The sequence below is a fragment of the Equus caballus genome, chromosome 17 (assembly GCF_041296265.1).
Source record: "Equus caballus isolate H_3958 breed thoroughbred chromosome 17, TB-T2T, whole genome shotgun sequence".
Lineage (NCBI taxonomy): Eukaryota > Metazoa > Chordata > Mammalia > Perissodactyla > Equidae > Equus > Equus caballus.
Genome location: NC_091700.1, coordinates 97,710,032 through 97,737,002, shown reverse-complemented (window position 1 = coordinate 97,737,002; position 26,971 = coordinate 97,710,032). Strand labels below are relative to the sequence as shown.

General features: G+C 44.5%; 1 protein-coding gene across 2 annotated transcripts in view; it reads left to right on the top strand.

The window, feature by feature from the left end:
- The window catches only part of IRS2 (insulin receptor substrate 2), a 30,887-nt gene extending 6,540 nt beyond the window's left edge, over nucleotides 1-24,347 (top strand). The window contains exons 2-4 of one of the 2 annotated variants that reach the window (XM_023621823.2): nucleotides 15,668-15,719; nucleotides 21,874-22,632; nucleotides 22,721-24,347. In XM_023621823.2, the coding sequence (XP_023477591.2) occupies nucleotides 15,668-15,719; nucleotides 21,874-22,018 (197 nt within the window). In that variant the 3' untranslated portion in view covers nucleotides 22,019-22,632; nucleotides 22,721-24,347. The remainder of the gene's footprint in view (nucleotides 1-15,667; nucleotides 15,720-21,873; nucleotides 22,633-22,720) is intronic. The other variant, XM_023621824.2, reaches the window with a different exon arrangement.
- Nucleotides 24,348-26,971: the final 2,624 nt, after the last annotated feature.

Here is a 26,971-nt window from a genome sequence, read left to right as displayed (position 1 = left end):
GATTGATCCATTGCGCCAAAACCACATTTTGAAGAAAGGACCACAGGCTAAATGGATTTCTAGTAAACTAATTTGAACACAGAGAACAGTAGACTAGGCAAGATGAGGATGTCATCTTAATTAACGTGGAACCTGTGTTGTGGGCTGTGGATTCGGAAAGAGAACATGTAGAAACTCAGAAGGACCGTCCGCTTTGATTTAACTCACATACACGTGTAGACATTTGTTTGTGGTGTTCATAAATGAAAAGTTCACAGGAGATAAGTGTCCTTTGAGAGAGAGATTTATGGAAGGAAGGCTTGCAAAGCATTTCTTTGAAGATGGAGTAGAAAAGGAACTTCCTGGGTCACTGTGTGCAGTGCCCAGGCTCTCAGAACTGGCATGTGTTTCCATGTTGAGCTCCTTGGGTTCTGTGTGGAAAAACTTCCTTAGTTATGCCGGAGCAGAGCAATTTGGGGTCACTTGGGTAGTATTTGGTATTTACATAAGCGGTAACAAAGACTCCAGCAATGTTTGACAGTTGTTCACAATAGAAGTAGGAATGGGGGTGGGGTTTCAGCACTGGAGCCAATTAAGAAGTGAGGACACCTTAGGGGAGTGCGTGTGTGTATTAGTCCAGAGCAAATAAAAATTGAACTCTAAATTATGCATCTTATTTGGGAGTCGGGAAAGGTCGCTTACTGTATGTTGTGTGTGTAGAAGAATCTGGCCAATCTCTTAGAGTGTTGTTGTTTGGGAACTGGAAATATGTTACTGAACTTACTGTGCTTTAAAACTGCTTTTCAAAGTTAACTTTATATATTTTCGTGTTATGATTATAGATTGGTATATATCATAGAATATGCTATCTTCGTGTTCCTCGTTGGTGGGATTTTTATTCTAAAATTGCTTTATATGTATGTACAAGGCAGGTTAGATAAGAATTATCACTGAAAGCATTTGTATTTAAATTTTGTTTGGTAAAAGGAGTATTTATTCATCCTACATAAAAGAATTATGGAAGGAGAATGTTTCCAAAGGAACAATACAATCACAATTTATGTTTGAGTATTGCCTGCTGAAGTCTCAAAGCAAAGAACTTGAATGTTTTTAGAACGCCAGTGAGATTGCTTGACAAACCACATACCCTTGCTGTTTGGTGTTGTGTGTGCTTTTCCGCTTTCGTTGGCTAGCTCTGCCACAATAAGATGATAGCACGCCCCGCTCCAACCCCGTTCCCCGGGAACAGACAACTAAGGTGCTAATGAAAACACACTCAGGCTTTCGTGAATGAAAGTCATGTGACTTGTTCTGTTTCCGTTATTGAAAGAGAAACCTTTACAAAAATAGTACTTCATAGAAGGAAGCATAGTATGTGGAACACTAAACCAGGAATCAGGAAACCAGGTTTCTAGTTGCTGATCTTAATGAGTCATTCTGTGACTAGAGGAAGCCATTTAATCTCTCTCTCACTTTCTCTTTCTGTAAAATGGGGCAGTTATAACCCTCTTCCTTCTGTGTCACGGGGCCACTGGGAGGTCCAGGAGGTCGCAAACATTGAGAGCAGTTAAGCTCTTCTAAAGAAATGTGCTAACAAGTCCAATAATTCTGTTGATGTTTATGACTTGGAAACCATGAGTAAATACAGGAAAGACACTTGTAAATGGGTGTTCTTAAGTTCAAAAACAGACAACTCACAGTCGTCTGAAAATGGAGCCAATATCTTCTTAAGACGTCCCTGCCTTTACTGCTTGATTGCTAGTTCCACTCCAGTCTCCAAGAAGCATTGTTTTTTCCCTTCTTTATTTAACTTGAGATTTTTTTCATAGATAATTATCAATTGTAGTGAAGTACTGTTTTAAATTACATAGTAAAATAACAATTAAGGAAAATAGCATCCTAATCCTGAAACTATATTAAGACCGTACTTCTCATTACCTTCAGTTGACAGTGTTGGCTCTTCATGCGGGATGCGTTAAAAGAAAGAGCAGGAGCCTTAAACTTTCAGCTGTTGAACGATCCATGCTTCAGCCTGGGGTTTCACTCTCCCGGTTGATCTAATTAGGGTGGTCACTCCTGCGCTGTGTTGCTGTGTTTGGTTGTCAGACAGAGTAGGAAAACCTCCAGCCTTTGATTCTTTTGTTCTTCCACTGGCCCACTACTCCCAAAAAAGGAATTTTAATAGATAATTAATGTTTTATTTTCTTTAGAACTATTAGTATTAAAATGAACCTCTTTCTTTTTTCTGAAGAGGAGAACTGGCAAAAGTTTTGTTAACAGCACGGGTATAATGGGTTTTCTGTTAAAATTCCCACGAACGCACTTTCTGTAGAAGCGTCGTTCCAAGAGCTGGTTAACTTTTGGCATCAGATTTGGCAAGTGGAGAGGTTTTTCTGTTTTGTTTTTTTTTTGGTAGAATAGAATCAAGTGTTCCCGTTTCACCTTAGAAACTTAAGGGAAAATCTAACTTTCCTCTTTTATCTGTGTTGCCAAGTGGAGCGGGGAAAGTCGAGCGCTGTGCCCCGCCCCCAAAGCCAGCTCTTCACTCAGGCCACTATAATTGGGGACTCCTGGGCACACTCTGTGCTACAGACATGAGCAGAATTTGTATTTCCATACAAGATGGGCAAGGCGTTTAATGTTGGCATTTTAATAAGCAAATGAAAACAAAATTTTCTGAACCTCCAAAATTATCAGTTCTATCCGTGTTATTCATCAGGTGGTGGGTTTTATGAAGACAGTGCTATCCGAATTGAAATGGGGACGCTGTGTTAATTTTTTTCATTTGAATGTATTCTTTGAGATTGCGGTGGTTATTTTGAATCATTCCAGGTAGATTATCGTGGACAGAGTTCAGTGGTAGATTTTTTCTGAAGAAGCATCACTCTGAGTGGAGGAAATCCTGAGGTTGATAATTGCTGCTGATTATTCCATTTCCTTCTAGATAGCTACCAACTTACATTAACCACACGCTAAAGTAAAAGGCACTGAACAAAGCTTGAATAGAGAGAGTCAGAGTATATGTTGTGTACTGATGTTTTGCTCCGTGGGTGCAAATAGGGCAAGCTAGGTCTCTGCTTGGTGGTCTTAACGTTTAATTGAATTCATTGCATGAGAACACTGACGTAGAGCTAGGGTGAAGACTTACAGGCTGTGTGTTTACAATGACGAAACAGTGAGGTTAGTGGTTCTGATTTCTTTTTGATTGGACTAGAAAAATATTAAATTTGCATAAAGTTGCCTTTACATGTCCAGAAACTTTGGACAATTTGATCAGGTAAACGTGTCTTCAAACTTGGCCCGGTTTTCTTACGCCATACACAGTAGTTACACACACAGACAAGATTTATATAATATTCCTTGCTTATTATGCTTTCACTGAAATTTGGAATATTTGGTCAGATATTTTGATCCATAATATACTTTAAAGATAAATGATTGCATGCATAGCACTTTGTAAATACTGGGTTTTTTAGTACTGATTTTAAAAAGTATCAAACTTTCCAGAAATAAATATTTTGGGTGTGTGTGTGTGTGGGTAGCTCCGTAATATCTCATCCAAGAGGCTTGATTTAGATTTTTTTTCTTAATTGAAACTAAAATATTGAATAATGATGTGTTCTCTAATCCTGTTCAAACTTTATAACCTTAAGCACAGTTATAGTCTTCCTATTACTTTAATCTATGCACATGGTATTGCTACAAATACTTGAGTGAATTATTATGATGAAGTATTAAATTTCAGTTTTCTCAATGTGTAAAAATAGGTATTATTACAGAGTTCATTATATTATGTGATTTTAACAGTTACCTTAAAATTCATATGCTTCTCTTAAGAGTGACTTATGCTTTTGCGTAGTATTAATGCACAATCTTTAATATTTATGAATGTGACATAGTCCTTGCTCTTTGCAAATTTAAAAGTAGTTACTTAAATAGTCCGTCTTTTGCCTCCAGATTATAAGTGTAGCTAACAATCCCCAAATGTGGTGGACAGTGAATGATTTTGAAAGAATGCTGTTGGAATTGGAGATGGTGGAAGTATAACCATTATTCTGATCAATATTGAAAAATAATCCCATGCGCCTCGCCCCATTGAATTGAAAGAATTGTTTAAAATTCAAAAGATGTTTTTCTTCACTTCATAACTTGAAGACATTTTCCTACGTATAGTATCACGTAATCCACCACAAACCCCTACTATGTAGGTCAGGCCACCTGGATCCCCATTTTTTGGAGCAAGGAACTGGCATCGTAGAGAGAGGTCCAGTGACTTGCTCTTGATCCCTGAGCCAAAAGGAGAAGTGTTGGATTGAACCACGTGAAGATGCTGATTTACCAGGATTTTCCCATGGTTCCACCTCCTACCATCAGATCCCCACGGCGGTGCTGGCAACAATCTGTCACATTGTTTCCATGTCCCACAAACCCTGCGTGCTTTGGAAGCTCACTTAGAATAGCTGCATTAGGATTTTACTGGAGACCCCCCCTCAGGCACCTTTCAGGTTAACATTTTTTTTTTAATTCTCTTGGGGAATAATGACATAATTTCTCCCTTTTTCCCACCGTACATTATTCACTCAGAGTAAAATGGGGACAGTTAAGCAGGAAGACAGGACCTTGAAGGAAAGCCCCCAACTTTTTTCCTTGCACCTGTTTTTACACCGGGCAGTTTGAAGAGTTTAGGATTTGATCCCACGTTCAAGGCTCTCATTTTGTCAGTCAATTTTAGGGTTGAATCAAGTTGTCGGTTGGTCTTCTGTTCTGGGGGTGTCCAGTCTCGCTTCCTGGACTTCAGTTGGCCTGCAAAGTGGAAAACTTACATTCTTCCAGCTGTTTTTGTTTCAGTAAAGCAAACAGTATGTTATACTTGACCAGAGACCCGCCTGCCCCCCCTCCCCCGAACGCAATAAACTCTTCCCCCACAGTGTGGTGACAATCAGAAAAAAAGCAAGGTCATTTTGAGGGTAAAGGGTTGGCAGCCATTGCTATAACATAACTCATTTGAAGGTTGTGAAAGCAGAGGCCAAGGGAAGTTGGCCATCTTTCCCAAGGTCGCCTCTGTCATCAGTTAGTAGAGATGTTTGTAAATATTATCAAGAAAGAAGAGGGGATGCTGTGTCTCTGTGGGTCTTTTGTGTACTAATGAATAACTCTCTCCCAGGATATGGCCTGTTTCCTCTAGAACGACTTAGTGTTTGTAGAAGTGGTATTCATCTTTTTGCTTTGGAACTCATTAGTAAATTGCCTCATGCATAGACCAAGAGGTAGGCTGGTAGACAGAAATAGAGAATGCAGAGGTGCCTAAATAAGGAAGCCTGTCGTTCATCAGAGGAATATGGCTGCTCACCGTCACGCGGGCAGGGTTTTCGGATGAGGCAGAAGAGTGAAGGTCTGGCCAACGTTCAAGATCATGTGCTTCTTGTAAAAACCAAAAAAAAAAAAAAAAAAGGGAAGAAGAAGAAAGAAAATTCTTGGGATAATTCAAATCGAAAGGCCTCTATTATCTGAAAAAATGTAACTCCTTGCTCTTTATAGGCTGGTTCATCCTGGACCACTGATCCAGTACCTAATGGGTCAGCTGGTGTTTTCAGTTTAAGATGCATTTATTCTGGAAGTGGAATATCATAGACTCCTCATTATTAATAAGTCCAGTAACAGTTTCCGAAGAAATGAGTCATTAACCTATTTAATAATGAGTTCATTTGAAAACTAACCAATTTAGAATCTGCCTAAGGACCATGTAACCAATCAGTTGTTGCTAGGTGGCAATCTTCTGGGGAGTGGATTTTTTCACCAGTGCCCCTCTTGTTTTTAAGATCCTTTTTTCCTGAGGAAAAAAATGACTTAACTGAATTTTTATATGAAGAGAAATGGTTTTTCAGAAGGCGTTAACCCCATTTTCAGAAGCATAAAGGAAGATGTAGGCAACATAAAAATTCATAAGCCATCCATATTTTAAGAAAATGAAATTGGGAATCTGTGGCCTCGTGCTCCTGCCGGTGACTCAGGGTTCTGTTTACATTAGCTGTCAGTCTCTCCAGCATCCGACGAGAGAGTACTTCCTTCCTAGCAGATGGCAGCCTCAGGGCCATGCGCCTGCCATTATAAGCAGCGTGCACCAGTAATGCACCCAGCATTGCTGTTGACGACAGGGCGGCATGGAGACTGTCTGCCGCACAGGATAAACAAAATAGGGAAATGCTTTGTCCTTCTATCAGGGATTGATGCAGCCATGGAACTGCTTTTCAGGTTAAGAAGAAAGCAATGTTCCGAATACCCCATCTTACAGTGTAGAGTCTGTGCACAGGTTTGCAAGTTCAGGAGAAAAGCTGACAGGGGTAAGGGTTCTGATGTGCTCTCTAGGGCTTTCCCTGGGCGAGGTTTGGATCCCTTCTGTGAATCTTGCCTTGCTCTGAGGAACTGGGAATTAAACACTGGCTGCGTTACTCAGTGCTGGTGGTGAGAAGCCACTGAAAATAGGGACTGAAGTCAGTGACCATCTGATGGCCTGCGAATTCTCAGCTCTGTCATAGAAGCCAGCCGCAAACTGTCATGTGAGTTACACGCCCCGGCCACGGCCCAGCTCCTGCCCGTGAGGGCCTCCCGCCTCCCTTTCCTTGTTCAGGGCTCTGTGAGCTCCTTGGTGGATGAATGGATGGGAGAAATCGAGGCGGGGGGAGAAGTTTTGGAAATAGGCCAGGATGTTCTTACTAAATTTAAAAACTCTGCAAATAATACTTTAGGAACGGCGGGCAATAAGCAGGATTAAGCAAGGCACGGATTAAAGCGTGTTGAGCAGCTTGATTTTGTTTGAGATCAGAAATGGAGGTCCCAGGACGCTGGTGTTCTGTCACATTGCACAGCTCCTGAACTTATAAGACGACAGAAATGTTGAGAAAGGGAGCTTCCAGTGGTCAGTTTCTTACAGCACAGACAGCCTGGATGCAATTTTTAAAAAATAAAGGATTTATGGCAGTGATGCTTCTGTTTTATTCTTATGTGATAGTAGTTTTCTAAAATTGTTTTCCAGCATAAAAGTGACCTAAAATAACACTCTTCCTATGCAAATGAAACAAAGCAAATACACAAGCTACTCATGTGCCCTTCCAGTTATCTTTATCAGGTAAATATGGCGAAACTTCTACAAAAAGCTTGTGTTCCTTTACCAGGTCGACTCCTGATAAATGTATAGCTTCACTGAAAATATTTAGGTGTGCTTTAGCAAAATACAAAAGTTGCAGAACTGCAAAATCTGTATTACCTCCTTCTTTAGAATATTATAAATCCAAGAGTGTCAGTTTATTTTGCAGTCAGTTTCAGAAAACTGGCTACAACTGGTTGAGTAAACAAAAAACTTTAAAACTTCACTAATGAATGGTATGGAAATACTAGATATGAAAACCTGATAAACTTAGAAATATAAACATTAAAGAATTTTTGAACCTTCTTTAGATTTTATTTACTTTGACAAATTTTTTTAGTGAGCGTTTTCTTTTAAAGTTTACGTAGTTCCCAAATATAATGCCATTTTGGTGTTTAGGGTTGTAGCAAAATTTTAAAGGTGCGCTAGAACTGGCTTGCCTTAATTCCGATTTTACTCCTTATCCTTATTTGCAGCTCAGTTATCAGTAGAGCTGGTTTATTGTCATCTTAGTTCCAAATGAAATAACCACTGCGGTGAAATAGCCAAGCTTCCCCGGTGTGGAGCCTTTAATTAAGTTCCTGGAATAACTCTGGGTGATAAGCATTCATCTTCACGGCTCCCATCCGCACAGGTCAGCTGCAGGGTTCCGAATTCATCATGTCTTCAGCCGTTTCCTGAAGCTAGAAGACAGTTGAGCCGATCAATTTATTGAGAGTTCAGTGTGTTCCAACACAGGAGTCGATGTTCCAGGAGATAGGAGGGAAATCTGAGACGAACCCCTGCCCCCTGGGCGGGCGCCTTCATCGTCCCTTCGGACGGCACCCCACAGCTGTATTCTGGGCAGCCACTGGGAACACCTCAACAGGTGCCCGCTCTTCAGGCATTCTTGGCTGAAGACAAAGTGGGATGTCCCTGCTGGGACTGTGGGTGCCCTCGTTGGAAAGTTCTGATGGAGCCACTCACACTCTAGCACCCTCTGTCCTCACACTTGGGGTGCAGCCCGTGAGGTGGAAATTCCGGCTCAATTTTCTTCTCTGGGAAACCATAGGTTTGATTTTGCCAGGGTCCTCAATCCCAGGGTCAGCTTGCTCTCGCCTCTTGGAGGCCTTGCCTCTTGTAAGGATCCTGGAATTTCTCTTTGTTGTCAATGCCAGCGTTCCAGAAACTTCCCAGTGCTACGTTGTGGGTCTCTCTTGCGCCTTCTGATTCTTCTCTGCTCACCCTCAACAATTGCTTAAAAAGGCGCTCCCTCTTTCATCTGGGTGACAGGGGTTCTGCGCGTGGGCCCCTCTCTTCTCTCGTCGCCCTTCTGTGCATCCATGGCTGCACACGTGGGGAAGCTCACGTTTCAAATGCGTCCCGCTGCTGCTGTCACGCAGCGTGCGCTTCCATAAAAGTAGACATGTAGGTTTTAGTTAAAATATTTCTCATAAATCACCCACAAACATTTAATACAATCACAGTTCTTTTTATATTTTATGCTTCTTCAGATTGCTTCATTTTTAGTCCTCATCCTAATAATTTCCAAATAGGGTTGTGTTTTCTTAAGACCTGCCTGGAATGGCTTGCAGGTGTCTCTGAAGCCGGGTATAAAAGCGCGCGTCCGTCCTTTGACTGCTATTGTGGGCTGTCCGGGAAGGCCCCGCCCCGGGCACAGGAGCCCCTGGCCGGCAGCCCCTCGCCGCCTGCTCTGGGCCTGCGCTCCCACAGCCCCTGCCCACCTCCACCTGCCCACCTGGGCCCATGTGGTTGGAGCTGGCAGCCCCGCTTGCTGGGGCAGCTTTGTGTCACCAGCCCATCAGGCTGGTGTGGAGTCCGTTCCAGGTGAGTATCCTGTCGTTCTTACCTTTTACCACCTTTCAACTGTTCTTCCCAGAAAAAATAAGCAAAAAGACGACAGGAACGTCACTTAAGGATAGAAAGGTGGGCTGTGTGTGGGGCAGGAAAGACAGGGGCAGAAATGGTTAGATCTCTCTTTAACTTTCAAATTTAATTAAATGGTCAAATTTTCCTATCTTTTCATTACAAAGACACCTATTGTTACATATTAAATAGTTTAAAAATATTTCACCCATTTGAAAAATATTAAAGTACAGCCTAGAAAGAAATAGGTTTGGTTTCCAAGCTGTAAAGAAGAAACAAAAGGTACTGAGTCTTCAAGACTACCTTTGAAACCTAGGAAGTAAACTTAACTTTGAAATGTGTTCAGAACGTGAAGTATTGTAGGTGGAAATAAATACTCCAGAAAATAAAGCAGGAAAGGGCGGGAGGGAGAAAGGTGACAACTTGAAGGTGGTGAGGAAGCGAGTCTTGTAGATATGTAGGGGGAGGATCCATTTAGGCAAAGGGAATGGGTAGCCGTGCAAAGGCCCTGGGGCAGAAAATTGCTGGTGTGTTCCAGAGTAAGAAGTAGACCAGTGTGGCTCACAAAGAGGGAGTAGGGAGAGAGTAGGGGGTGAAGTGAGGAGGTAAGCAGGGACTGTGACAGGCGGAGCCTGGTCAGCCATCCTAAAGACTGTAGTTCATATTGACAGCATGAAAGGGAAATATAGTTTCTTTGGAACAATGTGTAGAGCATTTAAAAACTTTTCTATTGGAGTCATCTAATTCTGTCATAGTACTTTTCTTTCTTTCTTTTTTTTTTATTTAGTGAGGCATATGTCAGCTTTTGAATTTCTTTCTCAAAAATAGTATGTAAAATGTGAAAAGACCTAAGAGTTTCAGGGAAATGAGGACAGCAGGATGTAACTGAGGTGGGGAAGCCAGGGGGGAATTTTCACAAGATAAACGAGAACATCAGAGCACGTGTCTAGTCGCAGGATGACGTGCTTGATGACCCGGGCGTTCTTGTTATTTATAAAACATTTTTTAATGGTGTTTAACCCTCAGAGTCTCCTGGGAGGGTAGGTTCTTGTTATTACCCTTACTTTTTAAAGGAAACGGCTGCGGGTGGAGAGCCTCGGCTCCGGCCCGTCCCCTTCCTGGAGAGGGCTGCCTGGCTCTGTGTCTTCTGGGGTCACAGCGCCTCCGTTTGGGAAAAAAGGCCCTGTCACTGGACAGACCCTGTGAACCCCTTGGCGGTGGCCTGGGACGGGTGGCCGCCGACCCCTGCCTGCCCTGTGCAGGGCACCCCAGGTACTCGCTGCCAAAGGGAGCACTGCCTGCTGGCTCTGCGGCCGGTGGAGCTCGTTCTTCAGTTGAGTTGGAACCGAAAATGATAGATGATTTGTTATTCCCTGTATTTCACAGATTCTGTTTCCCAAGGAGGCACCGGTGGAGTAGGTTGGAGCTGACGATGCCCGCCCTGAGAGAGGCCAGGGTGCGGGGACAGAGGCTGGGGCGTGGGGACAGAGGCCGGGGCGTGGAGAGAGAGGCCGGGGTGCAGGGATGGAGGCCGGGGTGTGGGAACGGAGGCTGGGGCATGGGGACAGAGGCCGGGGCATGGAGAGAGAGGCCGGGGCTCGGGGACAGAGGCCAGGGCGTGGGGACGGAGGCCGGGGCCCGGGGACGGAGGCCGGGGCGCGGGGACAGAGGCTGGGGCGCGGGGACAGAGGCTGGGGCGCAGGGACGGAGGCCGGGGTGCTGGGACAGAGGTGGGGTATGGGGACAGAGCCGGCCTCCTGACTGTGGGGAAGGCGTCCCCTTCCTGACGGCAGGTGGGTGGTCGCCAGGAGCTTGTAGGATTTGAAAAACACCTGCTGTTTTGGTCTGTCTTTAGAATTTAGGCTCAGTTTTACTTATTTTTTCCTGAAATACGTAAAAAAACGATGGCGTATATAAAATGTCTTAATGAAGCTTATGCATTTTAATAAGGGCAGGATGATGACCACGTCGTAATTATTTAACTGTATTAACAGTTATTCCTTCCGATAAGGGGTTGCTCTGACCTCTTGCAGACCAGAAATGTGAAATTTAGGTTTTTACTGTCAAGGGTATGTTTTACAAAACGTTCCATGCTCGTGGATCTCCTTGGACTCTCTGGTTCCTAAAGGAATTCCTGAGAGGCTGATGGATCGGGGGTCATGGCAGGACGTGGGGGTGACAGGAAGCTGTGCGTCTGCATGTTGGGAAGGTTTGAGACCTGCACCCAGGGCCTTTGGGGACACTCTGGTGGGGCTGCCCCTTCCCCCTCTGTGGCAGATGCTAACGCAGACTGTAAATAAGCTGATTCACTCAGAGTCTTGGCGTATCCGTGCGAAACGGTTTAAAGTTTGAGCAAATTTACTCTCCCGTCTTTCTGTTAGTCTGTTCAGGCCACTCTGAAGCCTAAATCCCATCACGTTCAGGTCAGTGCAGCAAGCAGAAGTGGAAGGACGGCCTCTTAGCTCTCTGTCTGAGGAAAATAGAGAAAATAACCATTATTTCATATTAATTCACGTGTACTGGGCCTCATGAAGTCACGCAGCTGCTGAGCGTGAAGCCGTGGGAATGATTTCCCCGGATGCAGTACCGCTGTCTGTGCAGCCCTCCTCCCAGGGCAGGGGACGGGTGTGGGCTGGGTGGGACATGGTGACACGCGTTAAGTACACGCTGGCCGGCCCAGGCTGTGTCGTTTGATTGCGACCGAGGAGGTGGTGGGGAGGTACGTCTCTTTTGCATCCGCTCTTCCAAGTCTTGAAGGACCCCTGCGCAGCGTGGAGGAGCTGGGTGTGCCATCTTGTCAGTGGCCCTCACGGGCCAGCCTTCTTTGAAGGTAGGAAGTGTTGTCTTCATGCTGAGTTGGTCGTTCCTCTCCCCAAGCCCTCAGCAGTTCGGGGGCTGTGGCTTTGTGTCGCTGGGAAGTTTGCTCCTTTGCTCGCTTCTCACTGGGGAGGAGAGGATGATGGGAGGCGTGATTGTGATCACGTGTGTCTCAGCAGGGTCCCCAGTGTGTCCCCGTCTGGACAGCCGGGCCCCCTCCATCCCTGGGCATGACCGCCTCCCCACGCTGGAGGCAGCAGCAGGTGCCCTTCCTTGCTCCGAGTCCAACAGTTGGTGGCCCTGGGCTCTCCAGGAGGGCTTGGGGGCCCAGGTTTCCCACCTGCCTGCTCTTGCGCATCTCTCGAGGGGCCTGTGATAATGCTGTGGTCCCGGGCCCCTGGTGTGCGAGGTCCCTGCCAGCCGATAAACACGTGGACCGTCTACTGGATCCCACCAGTGTAGGTTCTGCCGAGGCTGCAGAAGTTGGTCCTCAGCAGGTGTGCTCTGCTGAGACCCAAGTTTTGAGTGACATCTTAGTAACAGTTGAGCATTTGGGCTGAACGAGCATGTGCTGGAGCCTGACCTGACCTGTGTGCTGTCTGGATGGGAAGCTTGGGTTGAGGGTAGGTCATCTGCAGCCTGGGTGGGGAGGAACCACGGTGTCCCCTGGGGAGGCCTGGCCATCAGCTGCCGCTGTCCTACTTTATTTCATGTTTTAGTAAATGATCTTTATAAAGATGGTTGTAACTTAGCATTTTCCATTCTTCATTACTGAAATTTCAATAAGTCGTCTTCATTCGGATGAAGTCTCTCTCAGCTGCCGCAGAGGAATTTAAATGTCGGTCTACGTTTTGCTGCACCTTTGTGTATAGACCAGAGAGAACAGAAATGCTGCCCCTGGGCGCCTGCTAGCCGGACCCCAGCTCATGGACGATGCATCGTGCTTGCTGGGCACATGCGACGTGAAGAGGGGTTTGTGAATTCTCAGATGTGCAGCTGCTCACACAGGGATGCACGCGGCCCCTTTCTGGGTGTTTTGTCCCATGCGCAGGGTGTGAAGAAAGCAGCCGGGCAGGCGCTCTGTGCAGCGTTTGAGGACTATTAGCTTCAGATGGCCCAGAGTTACCCCCAGAAAAACAATTCTACTTCTGTTCCGCCTCTATCCAATTAAAATAAGTTTATTCATCTTATTCCGGGAGCTATTTGCCATTGTTTTCGTGCATTCATCAGTTGTTTATTTGCTGCTTGAAGTTGTAATTGTTTGTGATGTCATTCATGGATATAATTTTGAATGAAGAAAAGTCTGTGATGGCGAATGTGCTCAGAGATACCGCGCCTGTGGCTGCACAAATTAGCCCGAGAGCAGGGGGAGGAGTCAGGCTTCCCGCGGCAGCTCAGGGCTGCCGGCTGAAGACGTCTTTGTAGCTCCAAACCAAACATGTGGTTACATGTCTCCATCATTTGAAGGTGCACGAAGGAAGCTCAGGGATCCAGCCCCAAGATGCAAGTCATGCTACCAGCATGTGCTTCTGTGTGTGTGAAAAGAATTCCTATCTTTATATTTTGTTTGAATTATTTATTTATAAATTTTATACATAAAATCTCATGTGATAGTTTCACAGTGGCCTCGTGAGGAATTCAGGGCGGGAGAATAATGAATAATGTCTCCATTTACATAAGAGGGAACAGGATGGTGAGTGCTGGCTCCTGGGCCCCAGGTCGCTGACTCTGATGGGACCAGTGGCCGTCCACACCCACGTTGTGTTGAGCCATGGGAATGGCATGTGGTCTTAGGGTGGTGTGGAACCGGCTTGCCCTGAGTCATTCGTAGGCTCCTGGGAATGCTTTTGAGATGGCTGATGGTGGGAAAGAGTCCTCTGGCCTCAGCCGGGGCCGAGAGAGCATGCGCTCAGTTTCTGAGTGGGACTTGACGCTCAGCCTTGACCTTAGTCCAGACCCTACACCTAAAGGCTGGGTGCCCATTCACATAAGGACTGTTACGTCAGATACATTTTTCCCCCAGTGGACAGAGCTGACATCCTGTCCTACATGGATGTTATAGATGCAGGGAGGTTACCTACTGTTGAAGCAGAGGCTGCTCAGGCCGCCGTGTGCTGGTGCCCAGCGGAAGCTTGGTGTCTAGAAGGACGATGGCCTGGTCACTAGCTGGGCTTGGGGCGGGGTGCCGGGGGGTGACTACACAGTTTCGCCCTTTTTTCTTTAATCTTTTCTTTTTCCTTTTTTTCCTGTAATGAAAGACGAGTACTTCACTACACCCTATTTTGAATACATTTCCAAATTACTGCATTATTGTTAAATGTGAAAAGCAGAGTATAGTTTAGAATCCCAAAGGTGTACCCTTGTAACTATACTCATAAATATGTTCCCTACTCAGTAATATTATAGAGGGAATTTGAGTTGTATTTGGCGTAATTTCAGACTTCCAGAAAACGCTTATTTCAATTTCCATAATAAAACAAAAAGGAATTGAATCGTAATACTATAAAAACCCAGTAGCAACTCTTAAATGTTTAAATATTTGAAGGAAAGAAAGGTTCTTTCGATGATCTAGAACTGCAGGATATTTCGGGATGGATAGATCTTGAATAAATTGTTTTCTACATTCCCTAATTTCATAGGAAAAACAATATTTAGGTTTGAGAACTTCAGATAGAAACAATATAAACATTTTTACAGTGTACATTAGATACATATTTTCTGCATCAGTTTAAAATTATAAGTATAATTATGTGTTAAATCTGAAGAAAGAATTACACTCTTCATAGGATATTTGCAATTTTAATGAAAGTTATATCACTTGGCCCGAATGTTCTCCTTGTTTCGTAGGTCAGAAATGTAATGCTTATATTCACATTCTCAAATGACCCAAGACTCAGAAAGGATTTGGACCCTTTTTGAATTGCAGATCTGATGTATATAACTTTATCTCTGTTAACGTCGAAAGAGTAGTACTATATATTTAGTAATAATCATGATATAATATGATTATTCAGTACTTTTGTGTTGTGCATAAAAAACCAAATAGAAGAGCCATAAGTGAGGGAAATTAACTCCAAAAGTGTGCAGGCTTCGTAAGCGATTCTACGACTCCCTTCCGCATTTTCGGTAAAGTCTGTAACAGGAGAGCGTGGTTTTTAGTAGATAGTATTGCATTTCTAGGGTACGTAAGCCTGCAGATAATTTTCAAAGGGGATATCAATTCGTCTCCAGCTGTAAGACAGACGGTAATATGTGGTGTTATTTTGACAAATGTGCCCTCCTTTCTCCTCGTGTCTTCCTTATGTCTTGGGGCACGCAGTCTCCCTCACAGCCGCTCAGCTCTGCTGTTCAAGTGCGAAAGCAGCCACGTGCACGTGAATGAGCGTGGCTGTGTTTCAATAAACCTTTATTTACAGGAGCAGGCAGTGGGCCAGATGTGGCTGTCGTTTACTGACTTCCGTCTTGGAACGCCACTCTGGTGAGGTGAAAAAGGTTTTCTTTTCTCTTGGGCCTCAGACATTTCTGAAATGTGTACTCTGTTAGATTTTATTTAGCTTTTCTGACTGTGAGAAATGGCCTAAAGCCCCTGGGTTTTTATTTTAATTTAACTCCACAGAGATTTAGGAAGGACCTAACAAGCACGGTGCCAGATGCTGGGGACAGGCACGGTCCAGCCCCTCCACCAGCCGGGGAGGCAGACGCACAAGGCAGAAATCCATAGTCTGTGCAGTGTTTGGTGTCCTTGGGGAGAGTTTTGTAAAGAGCTGACAGTACTCTGTAAAAGTTTAAACTCTGGGCCCAGGTGAGAGCTCCAGACCTCCCACTCCTCGCCCAGTCCCACCCCTCTTTCGTTCTTTTCAGAAATGGACAGTGGTGGCCCCAAATGGAGCAGTGAGGAAAATTCTGGGGGAAGGTAAGGACTCTCCTTTCCTGCTGACCAGCTGCGAGGCTTGGGGCAAGTCGCCGGTGCTCTCCCGTCTTTATCTAGAAAGGTCTGATATTTCGTGATTTAAGAGAAGGATCCACCAGCAATTCAGGGGGCATTTTTGCCTCTCGGCTGTTTGTGCTGGAATAATCAATAATATTTCTCCTGTGATGTTGGACAATGCTGCACGTATGGTGAAAAACTCTTCCCATAGAAGAATAGATGATAGGATGCACATGTCAGGCTTTTTAATAACAAGGAGAGAAAAGAAACGAGTTCTTAAGTATTATGAGACGAAGTCAGCTGGGGCTCTGCACTATAAATGGTACGGGTTGCTGTGGGTGAACTGTGACTCTGGATTGGTAGAGCAGTGGTTAACAGTCTGGGACCCCAGTAGCTCTGGTCTTTGGTGATTAAGACAAGGTCTTATGTGAAGGATTAAACAGGAGCTAAAGAAGCAGAAGTACCTTTTATTAACCCCAGCCGTATACGAAAACTAGATTGTCTCATCCTGTTTCGTGTTGTGTCATTAACATCAAGTTACGACTTGATGCTAGGAAATTTCTTTAATAAGCATTCAGGATGAAATGATTTTAATTGTCAGTGGAAATGATGAGCTCATATAAAAGAAAGTTTTAAATCTTTCACAAGTAGGCTTGGGAAAGTAATGTACTGCCCCCATTTGTCTTGGGAACTTCTTCCTTATTTTCTTTTTAAGTGATTTTTTTCCAATTTAAAAGAAAAGTTCAAGTAACCGTTTTTCTTAGAATCTCTGGCTTGTTTGTTATCACACCCAACCTTCCTTTTTTTTTTTTTTTTTTTTTGGTATATTCTAAGAGTGTTTTGCTTTTCCTAAAGTAAAGAGATACTGAATTATCAGATTTGTTTTTCTAGGAATTTCTTATGTAACTGAAAAGTTTATTTTTTCCTGTAATTCTGTGTTTAACTTAAAGGGCTAAATGGGCCTGAAGGACATGTCTAGGCTCACCAGACAGTTTCTTTGTTTCTTAATCATAGTTGCTACTGGAAATATAAATTTTAATTTTAGGAAGGATATTGATTCATTTTGTCATGCAGATCAATACTACAGCGCTCCTGATTCAGATATGCCTGGAAATGTTCAGTCATTTTTACCCACTAAATGGATTTGCACTCTGTTTGGTCCAGTGCTGTGCACCCAAGGCCTGTGGGGTCCCATTCCCCTCCGCTGTGCTGCGGGGCCCTCTCTGGAGCCTACGTGGGACTCTGGCTACATAGGGCTCCACGTGAAACTCTGCATTGGGCTCCACAGGGGTCGGAGATGGAGCCCTGCATGGAGCTGTATGTGGGGTTCTGTGTGGAGCCCCCCGTGGGCCCGTACATAGAGCTCTATGTGGAGTCCTATATGGGGCTCTATCTACATGGGTCTTCACATGAAACGCTACATCGGACTCCTTGTGGGGGCCCCCATGGAGCCCTACGTGGGGCTCTACATAGAACCCACGAGACACTCTGTGAGAGAACCAGGGCCTTCATGGGCAGAGTAGCTATGACCCAGGTGTGTGTACTGAATTCTGAACACTGAAACAGGACCGTGAAGTCAAACGTGCCCGAATCCACATTCTCATGAGAAGTGGTAACGACAGAGTCGTGCATCCGAATGTGTGTCTAGAATGCTGCTGGAGTTTATCTGCCAGAGTAAATTTACCCAATTTATTCTAAAACATTCCAGACCTGGTGCTCACTGTGTTTTCCACTGAAGTAACTGGAACTGTGGAGCCCAGCGCACGTGGCCTGACAGTCAGTGTTTTGCCATTTGTGCTGTCCGCGGCAGGGGAGCTTTTCCATGTGTTTTATTGACAAAGTTGTGGTCATTTGTGGTTTGTTTGTTTTCTCTTTCTCTCTTCCTTTTATCTGTAAAGTAGAGCAGATTGAAGGTGGGGCCTTAACTGACAGTAGTCTTACTCATTTGCATTGTGATTACTCTTTAAAATGAGAGAGAAAAGGGTGGAGTTACTGCTAATCCCCAGGGAATTATGGCAACTGACACATGGGACTGTGTCTCTCCTATGAACGTCATCTGTCATATGTGACAGAGCAGAAAAAAGAAGGGGATGGCTGGCCTGCGTGACATGTCATATGGAACAACTTTAATCTTTCTGTTGAAATTTTTTTTGTCTAGTAGCTCTCGCTTGGTGCTTCTGTGAATGGGTTTCTTTACAGAGCAACGTCTAAGCTACAGAATAGTACGGTGTGTAATTATATGACAAGTTCCGTGCGTATCAGTAAGTTTAAATTATCCTTAGTGCTTTATATCTAAGAGCAGAATTGGTGCCTGGGGTTCTGTGATTGCATTCATGAGCAGCGCGTGAATCTTACTGTCTTTCTTTTTTGTTTTCCCGCGGCACCTGATGAGTTCAAAGAACGTCTCTGATCTTAATAAATATTCAGTGTGGAGTGATCATAAAATTAATAATTTGTTCTTTGCGTCTAGTAGAATTTACATAGATAAGAAATAAATAAAAGTTTGCTGGAATGTCATCTATAGGAAGCGTAAATATTTAAAGGTTGAGGACGTCAGGTTAGTAACGTTAGAAGACTTTTTTTCTAGTCTGGATGAACCAGACTCATTTTCAGAGGAGGGAGAACAACTTGCTTGAGACGTGAGTAAATTGAAAGGCGGAAGTGTGCACAGAATCCTCCGCTCCAGCTCCTGCCTCCCCCTCCTCTTTCTGGGGATGGCGGGGTTTCTCCGAGGGAGTGGTGTCCAGGTGGTTTCAGGACCAGGGGTTTGGCTTCTGGAGGCCCGCCTGAGCCACAGCGGCGGGCGCTGAGCCTGTGGCCCTCTCCGCCTCTTGGCTGGCGTGTCTTTCCCTCGGGCTGGGTTCCTCCTTGTGGTCCTGGTCCAGAGCCCTGGCGAGCACATGTGCTGGTGACCTGGCCGGCTCGCATTGGAAACGGTGTTGAGCTCTCAGGTGAGGCAGACGGCTTCTGTCTCAGCCTTTCTTTCTGCAACAGATTAGAAATTACAGTTGGGCCCCTAAAACGGATCCCTTTTTCCTGGTCTTTACGTTTCATAGAGTTTATCCTAATCTTTTTGCTCAGCATGTCATCTTGATCGGATGTGGTCTTCCTGGCCTTTGCGCCTGGACAAAGAGGGCCTCTGCTGGGTGGCTAGTTGTGTTTGCGATTGGCGTGGGGACCTCCGAGGCCCCCAGTTGGCCCTGCTCGGCCGCAGCCCATGGGGTGGGCCCGTCTCAGGCGAGGCCGGGGAAACCAAGTCGGGGTAAACTGCAGGTGTTGCAATGCAGGCTAGGGGGCGGCTTGGACTGACGTTCCACAGAAATGAGCAGGCCCTCGGGTCTCCAGTGTCTCTTTGCTGTGACAGGAGGCGTCCCTGGAAAGCAAGTGTTTTTTACCCTAGTAGGAGGCAGGTTGAGTGCACGTTGCTTTTGCTCTAGTGCATGTCTGTAAATTTAAAAATGTGTTGGAAGCACAGCACATGCCATGCCTAGATGTCTGTCTCTGAGCGGGTGGCCATCCTCTTTCTGATCCCCCTGGCCTATGCCTGCTCGGTCCTTCCCGCGTGCGTGAGCGGTTTGCTCTCCCTGTGACAGCACTTCTGGGTTCTGGGTGCGTGTGGTCAGCCTCCTTCCCCAGTCCTGCTCGCCCCCCCCCACCCCACCCCCCCCCCCCCCCCCCCCCCCCCGGCCTCGGCATCCTGGGGAATTGGGTTCCTTCCCGTCCCGACGTGGAGCCGTGTCGCTGGGTTGCTGCGGCCGTCACTTCTGTTGCATCTCTGCAAGGGCTTCTTCACACTCTGGTACCGGCCGCCCGGCAGCCCTTCGGTATTCGGGCCTCTGCCCAGTGCAGTGCTCACGTTTGAAAGGGCTGCTTCCACGCCGTCCCCAGGGAATAGCTGTCCTCTTACTGGTGAACGTCCCATTTGCCTCACTGAGGCCCTGCACCCAAGTAGAATAAAAAAAACAAGATTGTTGAAAGGTCAGTGTGTGAATAAATGCATGGATGAGTTATATCCTTGCCTTTTATCGGCTCTTTTCTTTCATCATGCTAATGCTTAGAAATTAAGGTTTTGATAATTGTATCATACTTCAAAAAATAAAATTCCATGTTCAGCTTGATTAGAGCTCACGAAGACCTACTGATCGGAGCTGTTCATAGCAATAAAGCGTCCTTAAAAACAGAGTGAATCTGTGCCTGGCCCCATGAATTTCCAAGTGGAAATGTGGAAAGTAAATTTTTCAGCAATAATTAAGCCCCATTCATATGACTATGTGTTTAAGTTTGAGGAATTAAAGAACTTAACTTGCTTAGCTGTTTTCAAGATAATGGGTTTAGAGTTAACACAAGACAATTTAGCCACATTTAGCTAATCATTAGTGTAGAAGCAAAAGAAACGGTGAATAGAAATCTTTCTGCAAGCAGATCCACAGGGGTCTTGATTACCTACTCTGGGGTGGCCCTGGGACTCGTCTCACAGTCAGGGCATGGGTGACAAAATGCAAACTTATGTTAGAGTGAGACGCAAGCCCAGGTGGGTTTTAGCAGGTGCCTGCTTTTTAAGGGATGAAAATGTTCAGGTTCGCACTGTAGTCTCTTGAACTGGAAATCACAACGATGAGGAATGAAACAGTGGAGGACACATCTTTCTTCAGGAAATTTTGGGTTCTGTTTTCTGTTAAGTTTCATTTCCAGAAGAGGTTACCTGTTACATTTTTTAAAGGACATAAGGCTTTTTAAAAGTGGTAAGATGAAGTACACTGCCTCAAATTGTCACATTGTAGGAAACTTTTAAAAACAGTCCTGAAAAGCTGCAGTTTCTCCATTGTGCGCTGACTGCACCGTTCCTCTACAGGGTCCGCTTTTCTGACTCTGCGCGCCATGCGGCACCCGAGTTGGTACCAGGGGACCGCCCGTGTGCAGAGCAGGGACCAGGTGGTTGCAGGCGCAACACTGGAATTTTCTCTCTTGCTGGAATCAGTCCTCTGAACTCAAGATGAATAGAAAAGAATTAGATTCACAAAAAGGTAAACCAGGGAGTGGGGTGAGAGTCTAGCATCAGAATGATGATGATTTTACAGGAGTATTCAGAAATGCCGGTTTCGTAAATATAGCTGCAGAGGCAGCAAGACAGGGCGGGACCAGCAGTGCTCACATGTGACAGAGTAGCTATGACTGTGGAGAGGGGTGAAAATGAACAACTTGGCATTTTTTTCAAAAGCCAAGAAACTTTAAAAAAAAAAAAAAGGCAATATGCTATGAAATGTCAAAGTCTCCCAAGTTGATCTGCCCCTGAAAGAAGGAACACATCAAGTAAAAATAGGCTGAAAACGTTGGAAACTGGGGAAAGGTTAAGGAAGTTAGATCTTTCAGCCTGGAGGGAAGGAAGCAATTAGAGCTGGTTGGGGTCCTAACGTCACGTCCTCGCCACATCCTCACCGAGCTCAGCGGGACGAGTAGATGTCTTCACCCGGACCCTGGGGAGGCGGACAGATGAGGAGGGTGTGTAACAGCCAGCGTGTCGCTGCAGGAGCTTTTGAAATTTTGCGTTGCCTTAGGAATAGGATAGATTATCCAATTGGAAGGGTTTTCTGAGGGCAGAAATGTGGTCTCATTACTCCTTTCTTACTGTGATGTGTATTTGCATAATCAGTGTTGTTTACGTTGCACTTGAACACGCGTCATGTGTGTGTTCATCTTCTCGGCAGCCCCGTGAGGAAGGCAGTGTTTTTTCCCACAGTCCACACAAAGAACCAAGACCTAGGCAGTTCCAGGGGCCGTGGCCGGGTCACACAGCTTCTCTCTTTGAAGGGCAGAGACATCCTTCCACGTCTCCTTCAACAGAATGACTCACAAAAGCACATGTGAATAGTTTTTCCAAACTGAAAATGTGACCCTCACCGTATGGACCTCACAACTCACTATAAACCTAATAGTTCTGCCTCCAGGGAACCTGAATGAGCATTCGCCCATCGAACTTGTTTCTGGAAAATGGACCGAGGACAGTCTGCTTCCCAACGTGCATCACTTTCTGGACATGACACAGATCATCAGGGCCAGTTAAGAGGGACTTTTCCTCTGACTCCAAAGATGGCTCTGCTCTCGAGACAGCCACTGATGACTTCTCTCCTTTCTTTTTCAGAGTGAAGATCTGTCTGGCTTTATCACATGACGTCACACATCAGAGAATGACATTAACAGGAGATGCTCAGCATTTTTTAAAATCTGAAGCTGCTTACAATTTTCTTTTGGATCTGAGCAATGACTACGTTTTGAAACATCTGTGACTATATTGGTCACGGAACCAACAAGGCAAGAACGCCCAGCTCTCTCCTTTGTTCCCGTCAGGGGGCATTCCTCCTTGTGCTGTTTGTGTTGTGTTGTGTTTTTTTTTTTTTTAACAACGTTCGCTGAAGAAGTTATTCTCAAGAAAATTGGATGTTTTCATTGGCCCTTTAAATTGTGGCCAGTGTCTTAATTTCTTCTTACTTTCATTTTGGCAAAGCAAATTTATCCCTCAGCATGCTAGGAGATTCTACCAACACCCCTTAAAGTGGTAAAATCTGGTATTTACTGGCATACACTCAAAACTACCACAGTCCTACCTCAGTTCCAGGTGAAGCCGGATTTGCGTGGTCGGGGGCCGGCGGGACCTCCCGTGTATCTGTGCAGAATGTGTCTCAAGTGTGGTCATCAGCCTTATTAAACTGGTTCCCGTACACAGCTGCTTGTTGAACTCCCGTCCAGGTACCTGCGTGCTTGCTCACAGACAGCCCAGTGTGGGACTGACTCTTCTCAATAGAAATGAAATTTGAGATTGGACTTGGAAGATGGATTAATAAATAATAATTATTATATGTAACTGAAGCAACCTACTTTTGAAAATCATCAACTGTATTGGGTAGGTGGGGGTGGGAGGGGAGGCGGGTGGGCAGGGGGCGAATCTCTCTTTTTACCTTTAACAGACTTGTTTAATCTTCTCTCTCTAGATGTTTATGTAGGTACTTCACATTGCAAAAGCCTTTGATCTATTTACAAGCTCAGACGTCTCGGCTGTCCTTAATCTTGAGCTTGCATTTCTTTAACCAAAAATTCATGTAGGCATGCCAGCGATTCATGGTGGTCACGGGTCTGGCAGATTTTTAAAAAATGTAGGGTCTTTACTATCACGTGATCGTGTCGGCCAACAAGGCTGCTCTGGACAACAACAACTAGAAAAAACAACGGAAAGGAAAGCAACACAGAAGAGGCATTCCGGCCCCTTTGCTACTGATAGAAAAAGGAAAAGAAGAGAAACCATCGCACAGGGCACATCGCTGGTTGAAGAATTCCTGACGAGCCTACCCTTGTTTCATGTTTTCAGTGTTCTGAAAATGACGTCAGTGTTGTGCCGATCACTGCAGGTGTCACCTAAAACTGCTGACCTTGACCGGCAGAATGTCACGTCATCTCGCTGCTCGCTTGGCATGTGATGGAGGGCTGTGGACCTTTCCTCCCGCGGGTGCGTCCCGGTGCCTGTCTTCTCTGAGGGTCGTGTGGAGGTTACACTAATTCATTGGAGATGGAGATGGGAGCTTTTTTCTTTCTTGTTTTCTTTTGGAGAAAAATATATATAAATATATAGGTATATTATCATTATAGAATAATGCATTAATAAAAATGAGGCTTTTTTAGAGGAAGACCAAAAAATTCAATGTCTTAAAAATATATTTAATGGCAATGCAAAAGTCTTCCTGCTTCCACGCTGAACTTTTAGAACAGAGGATTGTATTGCAAGACAAAGTTGAATGTAAAGTGATCCCCCCGGAACATTTTTAAATTTTTACTTTTCTAAAATTACACGTCACAACAGTGCATAGACCAGACGATGTTAGTTTGAAGGTCAATTTCAGTGTATAATATATATACTTTATTAAAATGTATAGAATGCCCTAAAGTTTTGATCTAGTTTTGGGACTAGGAATCGATGGGTGGCGTTTGCTCTGGAACTCCCCCGGGGACAATAGGACTGAATATGGACCCCGCTGACTACAGTGTATGACACGTATTTCAGTAGTTCTCTATACTTAGAGTAGTCATGCCACTATACACATGGTTCATGTTCATACTGCAACTTGAAACAAGCAAAATACAAAGTTGATAATGTACTAAATTGTCCTCTATCCTGTACATTTCAAAAAAAAGGCATATGCAATATTTACATTTTTAATTTAGTTTACAGAATGGAACCAAAATGTATAAATGTTATGTTTGCGAAAACTTCACAATGTATATTGGGTCTTTGTACATTTTGCCTGACTTACCTTAAATTTAAAATATTTTTTGCTATATAAACTTTAACAGTTATTAAACAGTGTTTTCTTTTTGGGTACGTATTGTTTCTGGATATCAAGATGTTAAATATATTTCTTGCTATTGTGATATGACAAAAGACTTACCTTATCTTGCTCTGTCTTCCACTGTACACGCTGTATATAAGGGTCAATGTGACGCTGCTGGAGACGAGAATAAATGGAACTAGAATAGTGCATTGTATTTAGTCTGTATTGATCATGGATGCTCTCCTTAATAGCCATATGCAATAAAATAAAATACATTATTTATGAAATGAATAAAGTCCTGAGGATATTTTTTATGTGTGGCTTCTGAGTTTAACTTAAAGTCACTCTACTTCGGGTGTTTTGGAGTCTCTAAGTAACATTAGGCTCTGAAAAATACTTTGATACCGCTTAATGTAAAAATTTTTTTCTGGAAACCAGATAATACTCCCCAGATCACAAAATTTATGAAAAGTAAGTGTGCTAAGAAAACAAAAAAGGTTTTATTTATTTTACAAAACATAGAATCTTTGCAATTTGCTGGATACTGCTCAAAATGTTATGCAAACATTAGCGCCGTTCTATTTCCTAACAACCTTCTATAGATGAAGAGACTGAGGCTCAGAGAGGGTGCGTGACCTGTCAGAGGGCACGTAGCTCATGGGTGGCAGGGCCAGGAGTCAAACAACCACGGCCCCAGTGTCTGTGCGTTCTGCTGTGCTGCCTGCTGAGATACACACATAAGAAAGAGAAACCAATGTGGACGCCAGGAATACATAGAAGGGTCATCAGAGCCAGGACGTGCAGTTTAGGAGGCAGAAAATATAAAAATGATGCCTATTGATTTTTATCAAGGACAATATTACTTCCTTTTTAGAAAAAAACTTTTTATACATCTTCTCTATCCTAAAATTCAGTAATGCAATAATGTGGGTGTCATCTCTTTTGAACAAATAAAGCAACTTGGAAAATGATTTTTAAATGATGGCTTTTAAATTACAAGACCAGCAGGCACTGTGTGTTGTTTGGAACTTGTAGGTGACAGTGTGGCCTGTTCGTGCCTAAGCGGATTGTTCTGAGGGCTTCCATCAGGCACAGAGAAGGAGGCATTATCTGCAAGGTTTGATATCCTTGAAATCTTAACATTTTAATGATTCAAGGGCAAATAATAACTGTCATTCTAGGGGCGTCTTATAAGGCAGGAATCAGCAAATGTATTTACCCAAAAGAGCCAATTGTAAAGAAGTGGAGTAAAGAAGTGGAGAGCTGTGTTTCAAAGGTTCGTAGATCCTGGAAATATTCACTGGAAACCAATTCATAGACTTTCAGGCCGACGCTCAGTGTTAGAGGACGTAATGAGATGAAGGATAAAGATGCCTCTGCACTGATTTTAGAAGAGTTTGATTCTGACCCGTTGATGGACTCAGTAGTCAGCTTCGAAGATGCTAATTGGTTCACGGTGCTGTCACCGTATTCTGCATCCACTTTACCGTAAAATTGCTGTCATCATATCCAAGAGTCTTTGAGCTGACTGGCAGGATCGTAGCTAGTCCCTCTTGAAGTCCTTAAGTCTCAAGTTCAATATCACTTAGCAAGTTTCGGGGTTGACTTGGACAGACTTTCATTTGGGCATCTGAGTTGACGAGGTGTACTAGTACTCAAGTGAAGCCAGCGTTACTTGTTTATCATAGAGACTCTGATGCCACCAGTCGAAGGACAAAAGGCATAATTGCTTCTTTAGAAGTGTGCAGTGTCTTTTCGTCCTCACCCCAGTAGGGAACCCCTTCCACATCTCTTTGATTTATGCAGCGAAGTGAAATACAATGCTGACGATTCTTGCTTCGGCAACGATCTGTATATAATACAACCTTGTAGTCACATGCAGTTGGCAGTTTGAAAATGCTGACCATCCCTTCAGGATCTTGTTAGGTTCAACTCTTCCAGCTGGGTCTCTTCTTGTCTCTTCAGCTTGTTCCCACTCCAGAGTTCCAAAAGATCCTGTGTAGCAATTTGGTGGTTTCCTGTCTGCTTGTCGTTAGCACCTCCTTGATTTCATGCTAGAACTACTTTCCTTGAAACCATCTGGACACTCAAGTTGCTCATGGCCTTTGTCACTGCACATAAAAAACTTCTGCTCTCTGGTTCCTCGGATCTGAGCTGTCCCTCCTAAGTTTTCTTTTTCTGCATTTCAGAATGTCCTCCTTTCACCTAGGAGCTCTAAAAGCTACTAAATTTTCTTGTCCTGCCCACCTGGGTGGCCCCAAACTCTCATCAGATAAGGTGCAACACGCTCCCATGTCTCCCAACCTTCCCGTCCACAACATTGTAAGTTCTCAGATGACCTCAGCATAAGACAAAAACATCAGGGGCCGGCCCCATAGCTGAGTGGTTAAGTTCGAGCGCTCTGCTTCGGTGACCCAGGATTTCGCCATTTCGGATCCTGGGTGCCGACATGGCCCCGCTCATCAGGCCATGCTGAGGCAGCATCCCACATGCCGCAACTAGAAGGACCCACAACTGAAAATACACAACTATGTACTGGGGGAATTTGGGGAGAGAAAGCAGGAAAAAAAAAGGAAGATTGGCAAGAGTTGTTAGCTCAGATGCCAATGTTTAAAAGCAAAAAACCCAAAAACATCAAGTTGGTTGGTAGAGTTTCCCAGAAAAGGTACATAAAATACTCACAAGTAGCTGATTAATTAGGATGTATTTAGCTGCAAGTCGTAGAAAATGCAATTCAGTGGCTTGAACCAGTGTTTCTTCAATGTTGGGGCTTATCCAAATCACCTGGAGTGTGTATTAGACCAGATCGCTGGGCTGGCTCCTGGACTTTCTTTTTGGTGGTCTGGAGAGGGGCCCAGATTTGCATTTCTGATAATTTCCCAGGTGATGATGATGTTGCTGGTGTGGGACCACACTTTG